Source organism: Mytilus galloprovincialis, chromosome 1, assembly GCF_965363235.1.
Source record: "Mytilus galloprovincialis chromosome 1, xbMytGall1.hap1.1, whole genome shotgun sequence".
In the NCBI taxonomy this organism is placed as follows: Eukaryota; Metazoa; Mollusca; class Bivalvia; order Mytilida; family Mytilidae; genus Mytilus; species Mytilus galloprovincialis.
Window position 1 is genome coordinate 23,284,930 of NC_134838.1, and position 19,908 is coordinate 23,304,837.

Consider the following 19,908-nt stretch of genomic DNA (forward strand, 5'->3'; position numbering starts at 1 on the left):
GTCAAAGTCCTTTTTTTCTGTTGAACTAATAGGAGAAATAGCGGTAATATCGAAATTAAAAAAGAACTAAATCACAGAAGTTGCTTAAATTTTACAATTATTTAGTTTATGTACAGCTTATTCAAAAACAACAATAAAAAATATAGTTCACTGATGAGCTACAAAAGATATTTCAATTTTAATGCCAAAAAATGTCATTTTTGCACCAAAGGGAGATAATTTGGAGCTTTTTCAATGATATCTACATTTTAAAAGTCACCTGGGGCCAACACGAATTGAATTTTTGGAATGATTTTTGTACCATATGATAAAGTAACAACTACTAAATGTAATTAATAAAATTTGTAATGAAAAATAAATGTTTATTTTTTTTCTGAAAATCTTATACCAGCGAGCCTCCTTAAAACTATAGCCTAACCAACAAAACTTGTTGAAACAAGAAACAAGTTGATAAGAAATTATTTTATTCACAAAAATTATAACAAAGTACATCAATAAAAAATAAAAGAGTTAATTACTAATGTTTAATAACTGCACATGATATTATAAATTTTGGTTGACTGATTTAACATATAAATGCCATAATTACCCTTTATTTATTTTCAATATATAGTCTGAAAGTTCTATTAAAATTCTTCTATCATAGCTAGATGTGTGTGTAATTTGGGTTTTACTAGTCTGAAATTGCTTTGATGTCAGTCTGTGTTTTGGGGGAAAGTGAGTCTACATAGCAGTCTACATAGAAGATTTGACTGAAGGCATAAAGTTTCTGTGTCTAAATCACAATGGATCCTTTCCCAAACAATTCAATCATAAATCATGTTTTCTCATATATTTTTCTCCATGACTATTTAAATGTTTATTTGTATAGAAAACTGAAATTTTATTCCCTTCAACCCTCCATAAGTCTTTGTAAAACTAAAACTGAAAGTAGAATGTCACTTTTTGGTTCCTTTAATATGACATTGCACAGTATAATAAATCTTATCAAATACATGGTTGTCAACTAAATGTACTACATTTTGGTTGGCGACTCCAAAGGAGTAAGTTCAGTAAGACCCCTTTTTGGCCTCAAAATATAGCAGTTTTAGAAAATTGTGAAAATGTAATCGTTTAGATATTCATTGCAAAGTAGAATGCCTCCGCTACATAAATATGGGCTGTTTTTGACAACACAATGCACATATATCGGGTACTAACATCATTAAGTCATGATAAATTACTGAAATCTTCACAATTGTAGCATTTTAGTTAAATTTTAGACGGTTTCCGTCTGAAATGAAAGTGGCCGCATTCGTGTTCATTCATAATATTGAAATGTAAGTTGTATTTGAAGATAATACATAATATATATAAAGGTTGAGGATGAACACGGATGCGGCCACTTTCATTGTTGACAAAAACCATCTTAAAAGTGACGATTTTCGGCATATTTGATAGATTTGTCATATTTAAGCTTGAGTCGGGGCGTTTTAAATGACTTATTAAGTTAAAATCTTCCACATTAACGAATTGAATCAATTGAAATAGACACTTAAGTGTTTAGAAAGTGTATAAAATCTTTCGTTAGATGAACTTGAAAATTGAGGCCGAAATCGGCCCTTACCGGACCTACTCATTTGTTTTAATTGGAAATCTACTTCAAACATCACTCCCTATCTCTGCTACTTGCCATTAATGCATTATCTAATTATCCATGAGTTTTAACCCTGTCTAAATTGACAAAACTGTTTATTAGGGGTACACAAGCTGCCTGACATGATTCTACTAAATTTTCATAAGTGATTGGAATTTTGAATATGAGAATTGAACTTCAAAAGTTCAGCTTAAAGTGGATCAGGCCTATTCGATGTTCCTGTCAGAAGTGCCAAATGTTTTTTTTTTTTTAATCTAAACAGAGAGCGAATGAAAGTGGTCAGAAAAAAATAGGGGTCCTGGACCATTCAAGCTCAAAAACTTTAAAACAGGTATGTAAAAGGGACCATTTTCAATGAAATGATAGGGTAAATAGAGGTGTTGGTGTTGGTCCAAAACTGTAGTATAAAAAGATGAAATATAGCTTCAAAGAATAAGCAAATAAAAAATATAGGTCAACAATGAGGAAAAAAGAATATATTGCCGTAAAACCTAAAATTTTGGCCGGAAAATGGTGAAATTGGGTGAAATATCATTTTGAGCCTTTCCCAGACACTCATAATAACGGTAATATTTTTTAGTGACAAAAATACAATAATTTAACATTTTTAATTAATCAAAATATTAAAAAAAATAATAGTGAATTTACAACACAGACAGTTCCAGTGCTTGGTAATTCATGCATGATATTATGTGCCGTGGAATAGTCCTGATCCCCTTCAAGTACAATAGCAAACTGTGAAAAGAGATCAAATCTCAATTCAAATAAATTGCTTGGAGGGAGATCTCTTACTTTGGTTGTTGAAAAAGATGACATCTATGTGTGCATACAAATATTACAAAAATCAGTCAAAAGAGGGAATTCATATTTGAAATTATGGTTAAAATACCAATATCACAGTTCGTTTCATACTTTGAATAAACTTTATAAAATAAACATTAAAAAAAGTTCATAACAAAAAAACAATGGTCAATAAACCTGAGCATTACACAATATCCAATATATCTATAAAAATGGGATCATAAAACTTTACAAAATTTATTATGTATACTATATACAAATAGAATAAATCCTATGTCCTTTTTCCCTGACTTATATTATAACAATATGATAAAAGATTCAAAAAAAATTCTAGAGGTATCGTGAGCAAAGCTAAAAAAAATAATATCACAGCCCCTAGCAAAGTCCATGCTTTAGTAAGGAAAAACTAAAAAATAACTGCAATCAATATTTCATGTATTATCTACAATTCCTGAAGAAAATATTATATGGTGAAGATTCTGCAGAAATTTCATGCAATCAAAGATACAGGCATGCATTTGAACTTTTTTGTTTGAAATATGGACTCCTTTCTTGTATGTTCTTTAAGACCAGGCCTGAAATTAGTGGTTTTATACCTAAATGGCAAGATACAGTCTGGTAAATTAAAAAAAATGGCTAACATAAAAAGTTATCTGATGTTAGCACTAACCATATTTTTGAAGCATCAAGAGGACATATTTTCAAGCTTTGATGACACAATTTGACAGTGATTACAATAAAGTGATATCTTCAACATGTCAATGTTACTTACACCGAAATAAGCCTTATAATCTGTAGCTACCTTATAAAATCACAAATCACTTCGTTGATTATACAAATCCCTGATATTTCAGTGATTTTACAAAATCCCTCATTTTACAAATGCACTGTAACATATATATATATATCAGTTAAATATTAACAAAATTATAATAAAATATAAACAAAGGAAATATCAGTTAAATATTAACACGGAATGCAACCCAGCATAGATACTTTGCATGTTTTATCCCAAACATTCTTTTACAATGATTTTGTTGGATGAGGAGTTGAAACATTAGATGCAAGGTAAAAATTTGCCAGCCTAGACAGATGCCAAGTGATGACAACTGCTCACTTTGTAATTTTCACAATCATTATACTATTCAACTTTCTTATTTTGCTCAGTACTTGTACTGTTAATGATTGTTTCTTTGATGTTGTTCTCTGTATTTTTATCCTTCAATTCATTCATTTCTTCTTTGTCTCCTAAAGCATTAGAATCTTTTACACCAGGTAAAATTCCAACTTTCACAGAAAATTCTATTCCTTTGATCCTATCATCTGTAAGAGATCTACTTAAATAATCTTTATCATGGTCAGGCAGTGGAATTTTGAACCTTTCTACTCTAGCTCTGGTTTTTCTTGCTGTGACAATATTGTTAACTTTGACCTTCATATCATGCAGAATACCTCGAGGATCCACCTCTGGTAATGGGGGACATTTACACTCATGTCGTACATGGGTATACTGGAAATAAAAAGTTTTTCAAATATCATTAAACTCAGTTTTATTAAAAATTACTGTTGATATATACCAGAACATTTGTTTTACATAGATGTCAAAACAAGCAATGAATACAAGTATAATGTCAACGGATATCCCAGTACAGCATGTCAACATAAATTTGATCTGCTTTACAAAAGTTCAACAGGACACTTTGTTATAAATAAGCCATAATATATAGATATAAGATGTGGTATGAGTGGCAATAAGACAACTCTCCATCTTAGTCACAATTTATAAAAGTAAACCATTATAGGCCAATGTACGGTCTTCAACACAGAGTCTTGGCTTATGTTCCTATTGTAACTGAAGGTCATTTGGTAAACTCGAAGTGTCTTATTTTATGAAAATGAAAATGTAGGTCACCATACCTTTAAGTTAACTTTAGTTGAAGTGTTGTTTTTTTCAATGATGCATAACCACCATCTCCTTTTATATACTTATCACTTCAATACTTCAAAACACGTACATGTATTAGATTCAGAAAAACATAAAAAAACATACATATGCACACTCTGGTATTTATCTAGTATTTGTCTGATGTTGCATTTTTCCAGCATACTTTAAATTTAACTAAATTTAATTTCATTAAATTTTGTAAGTTTTGTAAATTTTGCAAATTTTGTACGTTTAATTTCATTAAATTTTGGGTTCTTTTAATACACACTTCCTTCAGCCTTAATGAACCTATTTAAATATTATATACCTTATGAATGAGACAATCAAATAATTCTGCCCTTTTAAAAGATGATGGGTGAGTACTTAACCATTCTGGTTTAGATCTGCCTTCAAGCTGCTCAGCCAAGCTCATCATTGTCCAGAATACAGTTCCACATCTGATGTCGTAACACGCCTGTAAATAATTTGTAACATATTTTTTTTTAAATGTATTACATTAATATATATTGCATTTTTTTTTAAAGTCAAAACAAGATGTGTATCTATGTGGAAAAATGTAACAATTTGCAATATATAGTCATATTAAAATAAATACATGGTTATGGTTACTGAATTCTCAAGTCTTCCTTCTTTGGGAAACAGTAGCTATTTTAGTAAGACTTGAACCTTTGCACAATAAATATTTCGTTTGTTTATCATATTGTTACATTACATTAACACTTTTATACATTCATGTATTTTGAAAGTTTGAACTGGTTTTGCTTTTATTTCTATGGCCAATCCGCCATTGTGATCTATTTTATTATGTATGATTCTATGAACAGAGCTACTGGTTACAAATAAATGCACCACTGCAGAATTATAACAGACGACCCATTTCACATTACTGGCAATGTTTTTTTATGTATGGAATAGAACTTCTTTTTCTGTATAAGGTATTAGTTGATAAATGGATCTGTAGCAGACAAAACAAGAATGTGGACAAAACAAGAATGTGTCCATAGATGACCCACGTGCACTATCATTTTCTTGTTCAGTCGACTGTGAAATTTGGGTAAAAACTCTAATTTGGCATTAAAATTAGAAGGATCATATCACAGGGAAATTGAGGGAACATGTGTACTAAATTTCAAGTTGATTGAACTTTAAATTCATCATAAACTACCTTGACCAAAAAATGTAATCTGAAGCAGGACAGACAACAAATAGACGAATAGACACACAGACCGAACAACATAATGCCCTTAGGTTGAGCATAAAACGTATATTTCCATTTCAAATCACCAGAAGGTCATATATATAAAAATCAGCATACAAGAAGTAAGATATATAGAAGGTACCGTTGTTAGTAATAGACTTTTAGAAATACTACTTGTATTGTTCTTATTATGACTTACTTTTGCTGCCAGTTCTAAGCCAACTTTATCTGCTTCATTCTCCAGGAATCTACTGTAAGGTAAATCTAACAGAACCTAACAAGATAAAATGTAACAGTATAAAGAATGATCTTACTTCCAAACCACATTGTATGAAAAAGGATTGAAACAAGAACTGAAAGCAATGCAAATTATTTCTATTCTAATTGAAAGGAATACGTTTAATATAGTTTATAGCTGTTAGATATCACAATGGATAGTCCTGAAACCATGTTTATTAAAGCTGTAGTAAAATCACAAGTCTTTGAAGTAGTCAATAATCAATATAAGTCATTTAAAATTCAGTGTTGCTCATATTTTAATATGACAATTTTTAAAAGGCATAAATCATATAGAAAATCAACTTTTATCAAAAATATTGTTATGATACATTCCCACATGTAATACATCTATCTCTTACGTTGACAACTTTGTTCAGGAACCAGTGAAAAACAATGGCTATCCCATCATTTGGCATTAAGGCCCATAAAGTGGTCATGGTAGATATCACAAGGTAATCAACTAACTGTAGCCGGCTTAAATTTTCTGCCTGCAAAAAAAATACAACAGTTATTATGATGTAGCCTTGGTCTTTTCAAGCTTATCAATTGTAGTATGGCTGTTTACCAGCATACCATGCAGTAAGCTGCTGATAGTTTAGGGTAACTTCTGTGCATTCCTGGGTATAAGATATTTTATATATTATTTTATTATAACGAACTGTTATTATTATTTTATTGGAGAAAAAATGTATGGAAATATTTGAGCTTTTTATATATGTTTGTTATGGTCTGTTTTGGTGATTAGTATGGTCTGTGTAAACACGGAAATATCTGAGTATGTTATGTTTGTTGTGGTCTGTTTTGGTGATTAGTATGGTCTGTGTAAACATGGAAATATTTGAGTATGTTATGTTTGTTGTGGTTTGTGTTGGTGATTAGTATGGTCTGTGTAAACACGGAAATATTTGAGTGTGTTATGTTTGTTGTGGTTTGTGTTGGTGATTAGTATGGTCTGTGTAAACACGGAAATATTTGAGTGTGTTATGTTTGTTGTGGTTTGTGTTGGTGATTAGTATGGTCTGTGTAAACACGGAAATATTTGAGTGTGTTATGTTTGTTGTGGTTTGTGTTGGTGATTAGTATGGTCTGTGTAAACACGGAAATATTTGAGTGTGTTATGTTTGTTGTGGTTTGTGTTGGTGATTAGTATGGTCTGTGTAAACACGGAAATATTTGAGTGTGTTATGTTTGTTGTGGTTTGTGTTGGTGATTAGTATGGTCTGTGTAAACACGGAAATATTTGAGTGTGTTATGTTTGTTGTGGTTTGTGTTGGTGATTAGTATGGTCTGTGTAAACACGGAAATATTTGAGTGTGTTATGTTTGTTGTGGTTTGTGTTGGTGATTAGTATGGTCTGTGTAAACACGGAAATATTTGAGTATGTTATGTTTGTTGTGGTTTGTGTTGGTGATTAGTATGGTCTGTGTTAACACGGAAATATTTGAGTGTGTTATGTTTGTTGTGGTTTGTTTTGGTGGTTAGTATGGTCTGTGTAAACACGGAAATATTTGAGTATGTTATGTTTGTTGTGGTTTGTTTTGGTGGTTAGTATGGTCTGTGTAAATACGGAGATATTTGAGTGTGTTATGTTTGTTGTGGTTTGTGTTGGTGATTAGTATGGTCTGTGTAAACACGGAAATATTTGAGTGTGTTATGTTTGTTGTGGTCTGTTTTGGTGATTAGTATGGTCTGTGTAAACACGGAAATATTTGAGTATGTTATGTTTGTTGTGGTTTGTTTTGGTGGTTAGTATGGTCTGTGTAAACACGGAAATATTTGAGTATGTTATGTTTGTTGTGGTTTGTGTTAGTGGTTAGTATGGTCTGTGTAAACACGGAAATATTTGAGTGTGTTATGTTTGTTGTGGTTTGTGTTGGTGATTAGTATGGTCTGTGTAAACACGGAAATATTTGAGTATGTTATGTTTGTTGTGGTTTGTTTTGGTGGTTAGTATGGTCTGTGTAAACACGGAAATATTTGAGTATGTTATGTTTGTTGTGGTCTGTTTTGGTGATTAGTATGGTCTGTGTAAACACGGAAATATTTGAGTATGTTATGTTTGTTGTGGTTTGTGTTGGTGATTAGTATGGTCTGTGTAAACACGGAAATATTTGAGTATGTTATGTTTGTTGTGGTCTGTTTTGGTGATTAGTATGGTCTGTGTAAACACGGAAATATTTGAGTGTGTTATGTTTGTTGTGGTTTGTGTTGGTGATTAGTATGGTCTGTGTAAACACGGAAATATTTGAGTATGTTATGTTTGTTGTGGTTTGTGTTGGTGATTAGTATGGTCTGTGTAAACATGGAAATATTTGAGTGTGTTATGTTTGTTGTGGTTTGTGTTGGTGATTAGTATGGTCTGTGTTAACACGGAGATATTTGAGTATGTTATGTTTGTTGTGGTTTGTGTTGGTGGTTAGTATGGTCTGTGTAAACACGGAAATATTTGAGTATGTTATGTTTGTTGTGGTTTGTGTTGGTGGTTAGTATGGTCTGTGTAAACACGGAAATATTTGAGTGCGTTATGTTTGTTGTGGTTTGTGTTGGTGATTAGTATGGTCTGTGTAAACACGGAAATATTTGAGTGTGTTATGTTTGTTGTGGTTTGTGTTGGTGATTAGTATGGTCTGTGTAAACACGGAAATATTTGAGTGTGTTATGTTTGTTGTGGTTTGTGTTGGTGATTAGTATGGTCTGTGTAAACACGGAAATATTTGAGTGTGTTATGTTTGTTGTGGTTTGTGTTGGTGATTAGTATGGTCTGTGTAAACACGGAAATATTTGAGTGTGTTATGTTTGTTGTGGTTTGTGTTGGTGATTAGTATGGTCTGTGTAAACACGGAAATATTTGAGTGTGTTATGTTTGTTGTGGTTTGTGTTGGTGATTAGTATAGTCTGTATAAACACGGAAATATTTGAGTATGTTATGTTTGTTGTGGACTGTTTTGGTGATTAGTATGGTCTGTGTAAACACGGAAATATTTGAGTGTGTTATGTTTGTTGTGGTCTGTTTTGGTGATTAGTATGGTCTGTGTAAACACGGAAATATTTGAGTGTGTTATGTTTGTTGTGGTCTGTTTTGGTGGTTAGTATAGCCGGTTGAATTGTCTAATATTTTTGGCAAGTCCTGCAATCCTTTTTTGTGGATTATAATATATGCTCAAATATAATCAAGAAAAAAATACTAAGATTATATAAAAACATTTTTATACACAATATCATGACATTTCTTTTCAAACATGTACATTTTTTTTTTATTTAAATATCAATACATACTGTATGTTTCAGAATAGCATGAGACATTTCATGGGCTAGTACAAAAGCTAACTGATCCACATCATGTACAAACTCTATCAGTCCTCGGTTTACAAATATATGACCTGTCTAAATATAAAAGTACAAAATATTTACTGGTGTGTCAAATTTTTTTACATGATAATATAACAACTATAAATGTTATGCACTACTTTTGTACTCATTGTTACTATTTGTTTTATGTATAAATATAGAGAAACAAGGCACATCAAGATATTTAAGGGGATCGCAGGTCTAAATCAATTTTTTTATTTAATATAGGATCTCGCTATATTTTTCTATAAATGAACTTTATCTTATACTTAATAGAAAAATGAAATAAAAAGATGGAGTCACCGTTTATTTACGCTCACAATCTGCCTTCGAAAGAAACATACATTTTTGTTAATGTCCTTTTTTTCTGTTGAACTAATAGGAGAAATAGCGGTAATATCGAAATAAAAAAAGAACTAAATTACAGAAATCGCTAAAATTTTACAATTATTTAGTTTATGTACAGCTTATTCGAAAACAATAATAAAAAATATAGGTCACCGATGAGTTAAAAAAGATATTTCAATTTAAATGCCAAAAAATGTAATTTTTGCACCAAAGGGAGGTAATTTAGAACTTTTCAATGATATCTACATTTTAAAAGTCATCTGGGGCCAACACAAATTGATTTCTTGGAATGATTTTTGTACCATATGATAAAGTAACAACTACTTAAGGTAATAGATAAAATTTGTAATGAAAAATAAATGTTTAATTTTTTTCTGAAAATCTTATACCTGCGAGCCTCCTTAATAGATAGGTGGCAGGATATAATGTATGACAAGGGTAGATGGACTTTTTAACAGTTTTAATAAACAGCATACAAACCTTTTAAAAAAGGAGGAAACTTTAAGCAGAGGACACTTTCCAATATGAATTTCATGATTATCAGAGTATTACTAATTCTTAGGCAAGTGAACCCTTTATTGGCCTATATTTAAAAACAAATTAATTCTTAGGCAATTTAACCCTTTCTTGACCTATTATTTAAAAACAAATTAATCAAAGTGTGGTTGCAGATTATCTCAGTAGGTGATTGGTTAAGTTAAAAGGTCACAACATATATCAGCTCTAATTATTGTTTAAGTTGTTCACTATAACATATGAATATATATTTTATTTAATACAACATTCTATGTTAAAAGAAGTCTTTCATTTATATATGCTTCCTTTTGATCCAGAGATGCATATATATGCAGCATATATGAAGTGTGTGTGCATCAATTTTGTAAGTGAATGACTTAACCAAGAATGTGAAGGTTCTCAAAAGAGTTTGGTCTTGGGTTGTCTTTATAGATGGTCAGAGATGTCTCCATAGAATAGAATTAGATGGTCTGAGTTCTTGTACCCGTTGACAGCAGGATTGAGGTTTCCCTATACTAACTAGTAATAGGATAGCATTTACAGCAGTATTGAAGTTTCACTTTACTTACTGGTAATACAACAGCATTGACTGCAGGATCCTCAACTATGGCTACTGTCCACTTTATATCCTTGACCTGACTGATGTCTTGATTAGCATTAATCAGTACATTCAATGTATTCAGAACTACACCATAGTATAAGTGATTAGCAGGGAGGAACTTTCCCTTTAATTTAGCACATAACTGCAAATAATAGAAACCCAATGAATGAGACACGTACAACATAAAAAATAAAAAAAGTTAAATCCAAAATTAACTGTCCAACTACTAGAAATAAAAACACTACAAAAATGTACTAGGAGGTCATGGTTTATGGTAATATTTATCAAAATTTAGGAAATTGATCAATTGTTGCAAATACAGAGATTTTTTTATGCCTAACTTTCCACAACAAGAATGTTCAGTCAACATTAAATAACTGAATCTTAAACCAATAATTTGGTCCTTAAAAATGCTTGATAACATGTGAAAACTTTCCCTGGTATGTAATTTTAAAAATCTGGTAAAATAAACAATATTTAAAATGTGATTAGGTGTTTGAAGTTCAAGTAAACATGGTAAACAAGTTAACAAACCTTTTGAGCTTGAAATTCCATAATTTTATCAAACTGATAATCTGTAAAAGCAATAAACCTCTCTCTTCCTGAAACTGGTGCCACCTGGAGATGTTTCCAATGGTAAACATAAAAACAGCAGCCTAACAAGGTGATTAGTAATAGCAGTTCATGGCGCTTTTTCCTGGCAGAATGAAAGAAGTATCTTCGTTTTTTATCTGGAAGTGCTTGCCACCATTGTCTAAAACCTCTGGAATAGCATAATAGAATATGAAATACAAAAACTTAACAACAGCCTTATTGATTAAATAAGGTTATAAAACTATTGTTCAATCTTTGTAATGAATATGATGTATTTGGTCATTTCTCATGGTTTGAAGCATTTATATAATAGACAACTATATTATGTTTTTTCTGCATTGTTATTCTGTGACAGACTTGTTTAAAGCATTGTACAAGATCTGACATGTCTTACCATATTGTTTATGAATCTTACTATTTGAGTACAGTAAGTGATATAAGAGCAAATGATTATATTATTCAACATCATCAGGTCAAAGTATTGAGCTGGCTTACAGTATTTGAAAGCATTTTTTTGAAGATATTTTTCATTTTTGTTGTATTTGTGATTGTGGTATATTAACTGTTATGCTGTTATTATAGAGTTGAGTACTTTTCCTTTACTGATTATTGTACATGTAATACTTGAACAGTATTGTATAGACATCTTTCTATTATCATGATTAAACGAAATTAAAGACAACAACACCCATCAATTACCGCATGGTGATTAATTTATTGTGGTCGACATGTTTCGCCAACAAGCGTGGCGTCTTCAGGACAATATTATACATGAAATCAAACAGTGAAGTACAAATTTTGCGGTTGTGCGGTTTGCCTTAACAATAGAGGTTGTTATGACGACGTTATAGATATAAATAGAAAGTGAAAGTGAAAGTAAAATAAGAATCTAGTATAGTTCAAAGAGAAAGTTAGTCAATAAAGTTATTAACGATGTGGTTATCTGCTATTCTTGCACGTCTGTGTAGTGGTCCTCATAGAAGTTTCTAGTGGTAATAATGTAGAAATGATGGAAGTAGCTCATAAAATGTCAGTTCATTTCCAAATTGGACAACACCCCATTGGCCATCCCGTACCAATTCAACTGGCTTCGCTCCGAGGGAGGTACTGCTTCCATTGAGTTAGTAAAAGGTGAAGTGTGTGATCGCCGCAATTTTGGGAATTGTAAATCTTGGTAGATGTGTTCATAAAAATTAACTTTGCTAATAAAATGTCCGTCAAGACACACTGCGGACAAGATCTTTACCATAGGACATGGGGTTGTCAACTGAAACCAAAGTTTTGAACCTTGACCTTTGACCTAGGAAGTTGTACATACATTAAGACCCTATGGTATTGGTCAATAAACATGTCAAGTATAGACTTTGAATAATAATGGTTCTCAAGATATGGAGCAGACACGCTTTGTTATGATTTTTTTTTGAAGATATTTTTCATTTTTGTTGTATTTGTGATTGTGGTATATTAACTGTTATGCTGTTATTATAGAGTTGAGTATACTTTTCCTTTACTGATTATTGTACATGTAATACTTAAACAGTATTGTATAGACATCTTTCTATTATCATGATTATGTAACCACCTTTTAGAATGAAGGTCTAATACAAAGCAAGGTTCATATTCAAATGGCATTGACAAGTTCTTGACCTCAATATGCATTTAACTTGTCACTGGACAAGAACAGTTATCATCATACATTCACATCGTATCTACACTAAGGAATATTTGATAAATTGAAATCTGGAACAGACATTTATTGAAGACAGATTGTTAAATTTCTGTAAACCAACCAACCAAAGAAAAATTCTACAAAACATTATAGGAAGCAAACAAAACAGTAATACTTTCTATTATATGTCATAACAATTATTTATTGTTGTCAAAAAATGTTTCAATTCTATTTTTAATTTGATATTAAAAATAATCCAACCATCATGACTGTTCAACAAACATTATTTCCACAATCTTATTTCCAGAAAAAAATTACCCTTTTATATTAACTTTTTAAAATCATATTGTGAAAAAGAAAAGTTTTGTATCATTACAATCAGTAATGCTGCAGTCAGTAAAATAAAAAGTGCCCTGCAAAATCTAGGACGGACTAGTTCATTAAAAATATATACCTGTGAAGTAGTACCAGCTTAAAATAAAGAAGTTACCCTTATATCAAATTTGAATATTTTTTCATGTCTTTTACATGTACATGTTTGTGGTCTTAATAAATAATACTTTATTCAGAAGCAAAACAGCTTATAGAATTTACATGATTTTTAAATGCATCAATTTGATATTGTGATGAACATGGATCACCTGTTTTATTTTACTAGGGTTCATCTTATTTCTTTTATCAAGCTGAAACATTGTTATACGAACTCGTCATGTTTGAAAGTTGAACAGTTGTCTACTTTCGGTTTTGTTTTGTTTACATTGCTATGGATATTTATAATATTTAGAATCAGTAACGGACCGGTCGTGGTTAGCATACCCGGAAATATTCCGATCGGTAGTCGTAAACATAAGGGCCGTCATTCAAACGTTTTAGCATTAAGGGTTAGGTAATTATAAACACTCATATGAATAAGACATATGGTATCGTCCAAATTAAATGGTATGGTCCAAAACCTTAGTATATAAGCTGATGTGCTGTCAGAACAAGGGTCGCTTGATGGATAATCCAGACGCCTTAAAGAAGGGAAAAGGTAATTATTTACACTTTATAAAAGAATTAATAGAATCTGAATAAGAATCTATCTGCGTACCTGAATAAGGTTGCAGGAGTATTAAAGTTGTATTTATGCACCGGGTAATAGGTGCATAGGCGACTGTGCGGAAATACGTGCACTGGTTAGGCAGTGCACAGGCTGAATAAGCCAGATAGTGCACAGGATAGCGGTGCACAGGATAGTAGCGCATAGGTAGACATTAGCAAGGTTTGGAATAGTGCACAGGTTAGCACTGGTTGTTGCTTAACACAAGGTCTGTTCAAAGACAGCAACACGTCCCACAAATTGTTATTGTGTGTCAGAGGCAAAAGTTAACAAATTAAAGATAAAAATATAAGAAACGGTGCAGCTTCCAATATCCAGGGGTAAACTTTGGTACGATACCCAGAAGTCACTACCCCGAGTACGTGACATAATTTTGGTGGCAGCGGTGGGATATTGGCAAGTGCACCTATACTTGATTAAACATGGACGATTTACAACAGCATATAAGTACGTTAGAGGAAGATGTAAAGCAAAAGATAGAAAAGTTGAGACAAACTCAAAATCCTAGGTTTTTGACACCACAACACTCTACCCCAAAAGAGCAACCTAGAAACCTGACAGATTCTGGTATTGCTCAGACGAGGCGCACGGATTTCGGCGATGTCACAGAGCGCACAGTCCAAACACAGCTTCAACGAGCTGATGATGCACCAACATTGTTTGGACCTTACGTAAGTGAGCACGAACAGGGAGCCCGCTCTAAGCAAGGGCATTACAAAACAACTAGCGCAACGTCCGGTACCAGTAGCGGAGGTTCAGTGGAGATTTCTCCTATCTTAAGACCTAGCCAAAGGAATGCAAAACAGGCTGTCAATAACCAGGCAAAAGTACGCACGCCTGGAAAGAATACGAGAAGAGAAATCAAACTGGCCAATTATGATGGGTCTGGCGAGTGGGTTGATTTTAAATCGCACTTTGAAGCATGTGCTATCATCAATAATTGGGACGAATATGAACAGGGGCTTTACCTTGCCGCTGCCCTTCGCGGACACGCACAGAGTGTCTTCAGCGATTTACCAACTGATAAGAAAATGAATTATGAGACCTTAGTGAAATCATTAGAAGATCGTTTTGCTCCGCCAAATCAGAACGAACTATACAGAGTTCAATTAAAGGAGAGACGCCAGCGCGCGAGTGAAACCTTGCCAGAACTAGGACAAACTATACGGCGATTAGTAAACAGAGCATACCCACTAGCACCCACTGAAGTAAAAGAAACATTATCAAAGGATTATTTCTTAGATGCATTGCACAATAGTGAGATGAGGATAAAAATTAAACAATCCAGACCGCAAAACTTAAACCAAGCAATCTGTTTAGCTGTCGAACTTGAGGCGTTCTACAAAGCAGAGTGATAGTGCCCCTTACAGAAAGACGTCGAATACTTCAGCAGTGCCATGATAACAAGACGTCAGGCCACCTTGGCATCAAGAAAACGCAATCTAGAATCAAAGATAGGTTCTACTGGCCTGGTGTACGACATGACATAGTAGCCTATATAGCCGGTTGTGAAATCTGTGCCAAGAGAAAAGGTCCGAATAAACGGCAAAGGGCTCCTATGCAGTTGCAAAAATCGGGTTACCCAATGGAAAGAATTGCTATGGATATATTGGGAGAACTACCCGAAACCGAGAGAGGGCACAAGTATATCCTAGTCATTAGCGATTATTACAGCAAATGGACGGAAAGCTTTCCAATGCCTAACATGCTTGCATCAACTGTAGCCAATATATTAGTAGCAGAGGTTATTACGCGTTTCGGCGTGCCTACTGTAGTTCACTCTGACCAAGGCTCGCAGTTTGAGAGCGAATTATTTCAGGAAATGTGTCACTTATTACAGATAGACAAGACTAGAACCACACCCTACCATCCGCAGTGTGACGGAATGGTAGAGAGATTTAATGGAACATTGGCCAAAATGTTGACGGCTTATGTTGACGAACACCATTCGAATTGGGATTGTTTATTGCCCTACGTTATGATGGCATATAGATCAGCTCAACATGAGACCACAGGATGTACGCCTAATCGCATGATGTTAGGTCGCGAAGTTGCTACACCTGTGGACCTCATGTACGATGTACCTGATTATTTAAAGAAAATTCCACAAAACAGATGGGCATGGGAACTTCAAGAACGAATGGAAGAAGCTCACCACTTTGTTAGAAAACACGTAGGACAGGAAATGGTGCGTCAGAAAAAGTATTATGACAAACAGTTAAACTGGTGCAAATTTAGGAAAGACGACCAAGTATATGTATTCTCTCCCATTCGAAAAGCTGGTCATTCTCCAAAATTCACATCTTACTGGCGTGGTCCTTTTCGAGTTCTTAAAGAATACTCGGATGTTAACTATCTCATTAACTGTGGTAGGCGTGGCCGACCACAGGTCATACATGTAGATAGAATGAGGTTGTGCAAGGGCCAACTACTGAGAGGAGAAACGGAGAGGAACGAAAATAATGATGATACTTTTGAGCCGGAAAGTGTGTTGCCCGAAATTTTCAATGAGGAGCTTGATAGTGCTGACAACATTGTTGATCAAAGTGATTCAAGGGATGAGTCAGGCTACGCAGGGCGTCCACACAGGGTTACCAAACAGCCGGCATGGCTTCATGATTTTGTTCGATAATTTGGATCTCATTGTTGTATATATAACCTATCATGTATATAAATATAAAAAAAAATAGTAATGGAGAAGTGAAGGAATCACTATCTAAATGTTATTTTATTGTATATTTTAATATGTATGTCCGTCGGATGGGGACGTTAAATCCGAGGTCCCGTGTTCAAGGAGTACCACGCTTTGTGCACGTTAAAGATCCCTCTCAACAAGCTCTTTGAGTGGTCCATAAGTGGCCGGTTGTTAGGCAAAATTATTTCATACCGGTTTTGGCTTTGATATTTTCAGTGGTTTTCAAATGTAACATTTGGTTTGTTGGTTTTAAAGGTTAAAAATTGGTGGCTCTAAAATATGTCAGCATACATGTTTCAAATCAAGATGTAAAACGATGTAAGGGTACTTATGATTAAGTTGACGTGTTTAAGTTGATGTTTAACGTTTCCTCCAGTGTAAAGACAATAGTGTACAGTTGAGTGGGAATCTTGTCATGTCGGGTAGATCATACATCTACGAGTTGTTCTAGTGGTTAGCTACTGAAGAAGTAACGGTTATAATTGTGGTTTTTAAATGGCATGGCTCGAGGCAATACCCGGATAGAGTTTGGGACTGAAAAATGTCCACTTGATGTAGATGTGCTCAATTGATTTCGATAAATGCGGGGACGCATTTCCTGGAGGCGTGGGTAATGTGATGAACATGGATCACCTGTTTTATTTTACTAGGGTTCATCTTATTTCTTTTATCAAGCTGAAACATTGTTATACGAACTCGTCATGTTTGAAAGTTGAACAGTTGTCTACTTTCGGTTTTGTTTTGTTTACATTGCTATGGATATTTATAATATTTAGAATCAGTAACGGACCGGTCGTGGTTAGCATACCCGGAAATATTCCGATCGGTAGTCGTAAACATAAGGGCCGTCATTCAAACGTTTTAGCATTAAGGGTTAGGTAATTATAAACACTCATATGAATAAGACATATGGTATCGTCCAAATTAAATGGTATGGTTCAAAACCTTAGTATATAAGCTGATGTGCTGTCAGAACAAGGGTCGCTTGATGGATAATCCAGACGCCTTAAAGAAGGGAAAAGGTAATTATTTACACTTTATAAAAGAATTAATAGAATCTGAATAAGAATCTATCTGCGTACCTGAATAAGGTTGCAGGAGTATTAAAGTTGTATTTATGCACCGGGTAATAGGTGCATAGGCGACTGTGCGGAAATACGTGCACTGGTTAGGCAGTGCACAGGCTGAATAAGCCAGATAGTGCACAGGATAGCGGTGCACAGGATAGTAGCGCATAGGTAGACATTAGCAAGGTTTGGAATAGTGCACAGGTTAGCACTGGTTGTTGCTTAACACAAGGTCTGTTCAAAGACAGCAACACGTCCCACAAATTGTTATTGTGTGTCAGAGGCAAAAGTTAACAAATTAAAGATAAAAATATAAGAAACGGTGCAGCTTCCAATATCCAGGGGTAAACTTTGGTACGATACCCAGAAGTCACTACCCCGAGTACGTGACAATATTAATAACTTTACAACTAAACATCATTGAGATGGGAGTCATTTCTGTGGGCCCCGCTCTGAATAATTATGTGTGGTATAAAATTATATTGTCATAGGACATGGGGTTTTCAACTGATACAAAAGTTTGTGACCTTGATCCTTGGCATAAGGGAGCTGTACATATATATACATTATGACACAACCTCCGGAGTTGGTTAATGTACATACATGTCAAGTATAAACTTTTAAATCATAAAGGTTCTCAAGACACACTGCGGACAAGATCTTTACCATTGGACATGGGGTTGTCAACTGAAACCAAAGTTTTGAACCTTGACCTTTGACCTAGGAAGTTGTACATACATTAAGACCCTATGGTATTGGTCAATAAACATGTCAAGTATAGACTTTGAATAATAATGGTTCTCAAGATATGGAGCAGACACGATTTGTTATGATTGAACAGGCGGATGGACGAACAGACAGGCGGACAGGTGGATGAACAGACAGGCTGACAGACAGGCAGACAGGCTGACAGACAGACAGACAGGCTGATGGACAGGCAAACAGACAAACAGGCGAACGGACTTACAGGCCCAAGGACATCTTACCCCTCTGACCAATAGGTCAAAGCATTCACTTACCGTCCACTAATAATTCCTGTTCCTTTCAAGACATTCCTAATAATTGGCCAAACTGTTGGATCAAAATGACGTCTTGGACTAGTATGAAATTTGCTGTGTTTATTTGGTGATTGACGATTATAACAGAATTTTGTGAAATTAAGCTGAAGTAATAAATTTTTTCTTTTACTGTTTTGATGAAAAATATGAATAGATTTCCATGTTTTGTGTACAATGGTTCTATATTGACTAGGATTGTTAAATTTAAAGAGTGATCCTGTTCTAACCAAATGCATTGCTATAAAATTACAATCACACAACCCTAAAAAGTTCTAATCATTTAGCATATCATGTAGAAATTTCTTGAGACGGTAATGTTTTCTTCCTCATGTTTATTATGAAATGTGAAATGGTAGTCAAAACGAAAGTAGAACACAAGGGAGATAATAAAACAAAAGTTTAAGCTAATGACCAACTAAAAAGTTTATCTTTTATCAACAGTAACGGTCAATAAACGTTTTCAATAAGTACAAAAAAATGTACAAAATGTTATGATAGATTGTAAACATTGTCTCAGCACCAAACAGTTTTATGAAACATTTAGGAATTATGTTAGGGAAGTTTTTACACTGAAGTTTGTGATATTTTGTAATTACCAATATTGGGCACTTAAGATGTCTCTTCTTGATGCTAGCTTGCACAAAGTATGTTAATATAAAAAAAAAAGATGTGGTATGATTGTCAGTGAGACAACTCTCCACAAGAGACCAAAATGACACAGAAATTAACAACTATAGGTAACTTCATTTTAAAAAATAAGTATGGATTTTTTAAGGAATAAATTAGAAAATAATGTCAACAAGATGCTCCGCAGGGCACAGCTTTATACGACAACAGAGGTCCAACCCTGAACATTTGGGGCAAGTATGGACACAACATTCAAGCTGGATACAGCTCTAAATTTGGATTGTGATTAAATTGTTGACACAGCATAGGTTTCTGACACAGAATGAATGTGGTCTAATGAACTTATAAATTTATTTTTTTTTGCTTTTGAGCTATTTACTATGCTGTTGAATATTAATCCTCTCAAGAAAAAAAATTTGAAGAAATG

The 19,908-nt window shown here is 33.6% G+C and overlaps 1 protein-coding gene across 2 annotated transcripts; it reads right to left on the bottom strand.

The window, feature by feature from the left end:
* Positions 1-341: 341 nt before the first annotated feature.
* LOC143069789 (metalloendopeptidase OMA1, mitochondrial-like) lies at positions 342-19,216 on the bottom strand. 2 transcript variants are annotated; one of them, XM_076244584.1, is made up of 8 exons: positions 18,816-19,216; positions 11,207-11,435; positions 10,641-10,814; positions 9,136-9,243; positions 6,219-6,347; positions 5,780-5,854; positions 4,690-4,836; positions 342-3,947 (listed from the first exon to the last, which is right to left on the bottom strand). In XM_076244584.1, the coding sequence occupies exons 1-8, from the start codon at positions 19,088-19,090 to the stop codon at positions 3,579-3,581; spliced, it is 1,506 nt and encodes a 501-aa protein (XP_076100699.1). In that variant the 5' UTR covers positions 19,091-19,216; the 3' UTR covers positions 342-3,578. The 2 variants fall into 2 exon arrangements, with proteins under 2 accessions (XP_076100699.1, XP_076100708.1); XM_076244593.1 differs by lacking the exon at positions 18,816-19,216 and adding an exon at positions 13,577-14,049.
* Positions 19,217-19,908: the final 692 nt, after the last annotated feature.